Here is a 5,980-nt window from a genome sequence, read left to right on the forward strand (position 1 = left end):
TGCTGCTGATTGGTCTGATTTTGATCCGTCTGTATAGATTATAAAGGATTCGGGCATGTTATGAATTAGACGAGAAAAGTGGGCTTTGGCGCAATGGTAAGTGAAAGTTGTGTGATGTTAAATTATTTTTTGAATGTTCAACAGTGTGTACCAGTACTTGTACCAGAAGTCTTTAATAAGGTCTACATAAATTAACCATATTTTCGTATTTTGCAGGAGTGTTACTGCTGCAGGGAGAGCTTCCTCCGAGAGAGGACCGTGCGCTTGGAACACTGCTACGACCCCGATGGTGTTCGGCTGTCCCACAATATGGGGGTCATGGACGTGAGGCTGAGAGAACCCGCTGACTGCAAGTGCTACAAATGTTCAGACTACACCCGCTGAAGTACATAAAATTGTCGGACAAAAATGTACATTGCCACCGAATACATGTAACAGTTGAGTATATTTACACGGACCGATATGTATATAGAATTACACTAACATCAGTATCAGTAGGGAAAGAAAAAAAAATTGTCATTAGTATATGAATCCATATTTTTAACTGGAAATATTTTATTTTAATGCATTGATTAAATGGATCGAATAAAAATCTGAAATAAAGGTTGGTTTTTTTTTTACTACTTCTGAATCCACTTTATTATTTAATCCATTCTCTCCCAGGCTCTCTCAACATAATATTTATTTATTAAATAAATCAAAAATTTTTATCCATTTTTGTCTCAACACTTTTATTTTTCACCAGTCCAACGTTTCGGCCATTCTAGCCATCCTCAAGGGCATCAAAATATTTAACAGCTTATATTATATCTTTATTTTTAACACTTATAACACTTGTTATATTGTTGTTGTTATAAGTGTTAAAATAAAGATATAATATAAGCTGTTAAATAGTTAGATGCCCTTGAGGATGGCTAGAATGGCCGAAACGTTGGACTGGTGAAAAATAAAAGTGTTGAGACAAAAATGGATACAAATTTTTGATTTATTTAATAAATAATTACCTTGTCTCAAGAAATTGAAATAATATTTATTTATTGAATCTATGATGTATATTTATTTATGTCCATCAAATTTTTCAAGTTATTGTTAAAATTAATAAAAATTTTATTTGTAGATTTTTTTTTGATCTAACTTAAAAATATACCTGAAGCAATGGCTGTTCAGTTCTCATTGTAATTTCAGCTTAACCAGTGTTGAGGCATGAAAGGAAAATTTTTTTTTATAAATGTACATTTATATATACGAACAATTAATATTATATATACCAGCGGTGGCCAACTTTTCTGTATATAAGATCTTCTTTCTATCTTATAAGCATGTCGCGTTTAAATCGTTCTTAAGTTAAAATGTTTGCTAATACTGGTCAGATTTATATTATATTAGTTTTATATCCTAGCTTATGGTTACTTTCCTTATTATAGTAGACTTTACTAATTTATAAGGGATCTAATTCTTAGCATTTCTTCTATTGGGACTTTTTCAATTTCTTATCAAATTTGAAGATACAAAAAAATATTAATAATGCATATGAAATCTATTTTTCGTTAAAATATTTCCTGAGAATACTGCTTCAACTACGTAAAATTATGGTTTAGAACAGTTAATAGGAAGTTAAAACACAATGTTATTGAACTGGCATCAGATGTCTGAAGTCCTTTGCACAATAGTCGATGCTCTATATTATGTTACAAACAAGACCTCAACATCCATTTTGTTCTTGATCTCATACCATACAAATTCTTAAACTTCCATCAAAACCTTACTCATTATCCTGAACCTTGTGCAATTCCTATCCATCTACATTTATTCTTACAATCCTCCTCTGAGGTAGTACCTGTTGTAAACAGACTATTGGAATTCTAGCTATAGCTAGTTTCTTTACTTATATCCTGAGTGCCTGTGATTCTAATGGGCTCCATTGGCTCTCAATGAGACGGTTGGAAGAGAAGTATTGGTTTCCTGGAGTCCTATCATGCCATCCACATGTGGGTGATAGGGGTTGTTTCAGGATATCCTAAGCAGTAAGTAAATATTGTGTATAGGTATGATTGTGTTCAACATTTAATTTACTTCACTTTTCTTATTATTATTTAGCCCATTAATCCATGTGTACTTATCTATTTTATTGTATTATTATTATGGTCGGTTGTTCTGGCTATTGCAGGTTGAGTATTCGGACCTAGAAGTCCAACCACCTTCATATTTTTGTCGATTTATTTATTTATTATTTTTTTTTTTTTCAAATATTTAAAAATGTTCTCACTATGCGTGCAGTGTCTAAGAGAACTGACTGTTGAGCCTCTCTTAGCACGTCTATAGGCACCCCAAACCATTCATGCCTGCCACTGATTCGTTGATATTAAAACTAGTTAAATTTACTACTAGTCAATAATGTTTATCTTTGTAGGAGTAGTAGTTTTTATGATATTTGACAAAATAAACTCACAAAATGTTAATTTCTAGTTGTTCGTATAAAATATTGGATTTTTTAAAAAATATGTTTCTAGATCCATAAGACGCACATATGTCTGTCAACACTCAAAATAAAGGAAATTTAACTTACTATAGAGTAGTTTATGACACTTATCTTCGTAGGGGTAGTTTTATGATATTCACATATGAGTATGAATTTGGCAAATGAAAATTTGTCCGAACAACTATAAATCAATTTATTTTAGCAAATTTCATATAAACTATTACTCCTACGTAGATAATCACCATAAACTACTTTAGAGCTCATTAAATTAGCTTTGATTTGAGTGCTAATAGACATCTGTACGTCAAATGGTTTTTGAGATATAAATTTTTCAAAATTAATTCACTAACTACTGATCTTCCAGTACGTCCCCATACAACATTTATATGAAATGTTGCTTTAAAAAAGCTATATCTCAAAAACTATTAAACGTAAATAACTCTATTAGGGCTCATATTTTAGCAAATTTACTCTACTTTAAATAACGTTCTCGTAGGTTTTCTTGTGTTGTTCCTAATTTTTAAGATATAGAGCTCCGAATGATAAATATTTTTTTTATCGCTTTGAAACAGCCGCAATTTTTTATACCCCCTACCTATACTTGGCAGAGTCATCAGTTTAGACTAGTAATTATACATAGCTTTCATTAAAGTAATCAGAAATTGGGGTGAGATAACTGCCTTTTTTCTCCGCTTGGGCTCTTGTACCATGTCTTCTGAAACTGTTGGAGCCTCTTGGCAGTTGAAGGTGTTATGATGGCAGTATAGGTGCTCCAGAGAGTAGTGCTGGCCTGTTATTAATTGATTTTTTTTCTTCTTCTAAGCCCCCATGGGTCTATAGGGTTTGATATATAAGTTTATGTAATTATAATGGCTGATATCTCTCATATTGCATTTCAAATGCATTGTAAGACGGGAATGAAAAAATGGATCCGCCTGAAAATTGGAAAATGGATTGAGTCTGCTGCCTCATAATGGGGCTCATTCCATTTCATAATGTCTGTAGTCAGTAAGTTAGTAGTCTGATGATTAATGATTGGAGAAGTTTGTCAGGGGGGGGGGGTGCGGTCAGCAAAGAACAACATAAATAAACAAAACCATATTTATTTATTTTATGGCGACGTTTCGATCTGAGTTTCAGGTCTTCATCAAGGCTATAGAACAAAAGAGATAACAATAACATTTAGAGAAACATACAAATGAAAAGGAATAGTATACAAACAAATTTGGAATTATACAAAATATTGAATTGAATCATAAATGATGAAAAATTGGTAACTGATAGAATCAATCAATATTTATGATTCAATTCAATATTTTGTATAATTCCAAATTCGTTTGTATACTATTCCTTTTCAATTGTATGTTCCTCTAAATGTTGTTGTTATCTCTTTTGTTCTATAGCCCTGATGAAGACCTGAAACTCAGGTCGAAACGTCGGCATAAAATAAATAAATATGGTTTTGTTAATTTATGTTGTTCTTTGCTGACCGCACCCCCCCCCCTCCGACAAACTTCTCCAATCATTAATCTACGGTCAACTATCTACACCTCAATATTAATTAATTAATTGATTAGATTGCTTCCTTTGATTAAACAATAAATGAGAATGAGAAAAAAAAACTGAATTAAACTCTAATAGAGAAAAAAAATATGACAAAATGATACATATGGTCCTCCTTATATCCTTATAAGGATTGAAATAAAACAAACCATGGGAACAATTAATCTCTTAGCTCTGCTCAACGTAAAAAATTATGAGCACCAGGGAAGTACTGTCTTCAATTCTATTTTAAATTATAACTATTAATTGTAAACTAAGTCATTATAGATGAATGTTTCTATCAGAAAGTATAGAGTGACTGATAAAAAGATAATCATAGCATATGTAATATAGAAGGTGAGGGTATAACTTATAGATTAGACAAATAATATGGATGCTTTTAACGATGATGCTGTCGTACTTTAAATGTGCTTAATTAGAATAATTAAATTTCATCGTGAAATCCTGAAGATGGAGCAAAACCTTAAAATTTCAGGAGCTGAATGTGTTTTTATTAGAATTTCTAATAAAAATATCATCAAACGGAAGGTTTTTCACAAGAACATAATTGTAAATTTCTCTTTTTTAATTTTTATTATTTATTTATAGTTTCATTTATATAAATGGTTTGACTATGGTAAACTTAATTTAAGTAAGCTACGAAGACGGTAATTCTTACCTCAATCAGAATAATCTTCAAGTAGAATTATTTGAAAAAATAAATATTTCATTCATTATTAAATGATAGAATTTTTTTTTCTACGGCTAGATAGGTTCTGTAAGGCAGAAATCTTCAAGCAGTTCATCATAAAATTTTCAAGTAGAAAAAAAGGTTTAATTTTTTTTTTTTAGAACATATCCTGAGAATATTCTATGAAAACATATGTTTTTTAGATTATAGTTGTAGTTAATTGATTAAACAAATTAGTTTTTCTTATATTTAATAACTTAACATTTTAAAAATGATGGATTACGATTGACTTTTATGTTGTAATCATAATGATTTGTTAGTTGGTGAATTTTTCATTAATAAATAATAACTAGCAATTTTTCATAAAAACGGCAGAAAATTGTATCATGCTTTATTCATGACAATAATGACACTATATCAAAGAAATATTAAAAATAAGTTATAAGCACAATGTTATTTTAACTTCGTTTAATTCATCACACTGTGGTATGGAAGAATGGAGCAGCTGTTGCAGTAGAATTTCCAAATTCTGAAGTTGCTCCGTTGAAATCACAAGAGGATTGTAATACGATTACTAAATATGTCACGGATGAAGTCATCATCTGAAGAAACGAAAAATAATTATTTTAAATACTTTTAAAAATATTTAATGTGACAACATTATACATATTTGTTCAGCAATGGTCTAAAATTGATCAGATATTTTACTATAGCTAATTCAGGATAAATGCAAATGTAATCTAATCTCGAACTATGTGACGTACAGATGTCTATTAGCACTCAAATTAAAGCTAGTATAATGAACTATAAAGAAGTTTATGATCTTTATCTTCATAGGTATAGTAGTTTTCATCATATTTGCTAAAATAAATTGATTTATAGTTGTTCGGACAATAAGTTTGATTTATGAAAAACTTCATTTCAGAAACCATTGGTCGTACAGATGTCTACCAGCGCTCAAATTAAATTTACTACAAAATAGTTGATTATGTTTATCTTTGTAGGAGTAGTAGTTTTTATGATATTTAACTAAAAAAACTCACAAAATGTTAATTTCTAGTTGTTCGTATAAAATATTGGATTTTTGAAAAAATATATCTCTAGCTCCATAAGACGCACATATGTCTGTCAACACTCAAAATAAAGGAAATTTAACTTATATAATGTAGTTTATGACACTTATCTTCGTAGGGGTAGTAGTTGTTGTTGTTGATTGTTGCTTAAAGGCGTAAAACCCTCTGGTCATCAACGCCTATGGCATGATAAAA

General features: G+C 30.2%; 1 protein-coding gene across 2 annotated transcripts in view; it reads left to right on the forward strand.

Moving 5' to 3' along the window:
• The window catches only part of Pburs (Partner of Bursicon), a 10,751-nt gene extending 10,132 nt beyond the window's left edge, over window positions 1-619 (forward strand). Inside the window, exon 4 of one of the 2 annotated variants that reach the window (XM_014417089.2) lies at window positions 217-618. In XM_014417089.2, the coding sequence (XP_014272575.1) occupies window positions 217-384 (168 nt within the window). In that variant the 3' untranslated portion in view covers window positions 385-618. Of the gene's footprint in view, window positions 1-216 lie in introns of both variants that reach the window. The other variant, XM_024358755.2, reaches the window with a different exon arrangement.
• Window positions 620-5,980: the final 5,361 nt, after the last annotated feature.

This window comes from Halyomorpha halys, unplaced genomic scaffold (genome assembly GCF_000696795.3).
Source record: "Halyomorpha halys isolate HHAL.00 unplaced genomic scaffold, Hhal_1.1 Scaffold146.1, whole genome shotgun sequence".
NCBI lineage: Eukaryota > Metazoa > Arthropoda > Insecta > Hemiptera > Pentatomidae > Halyomorpha > Halyomorpha halys.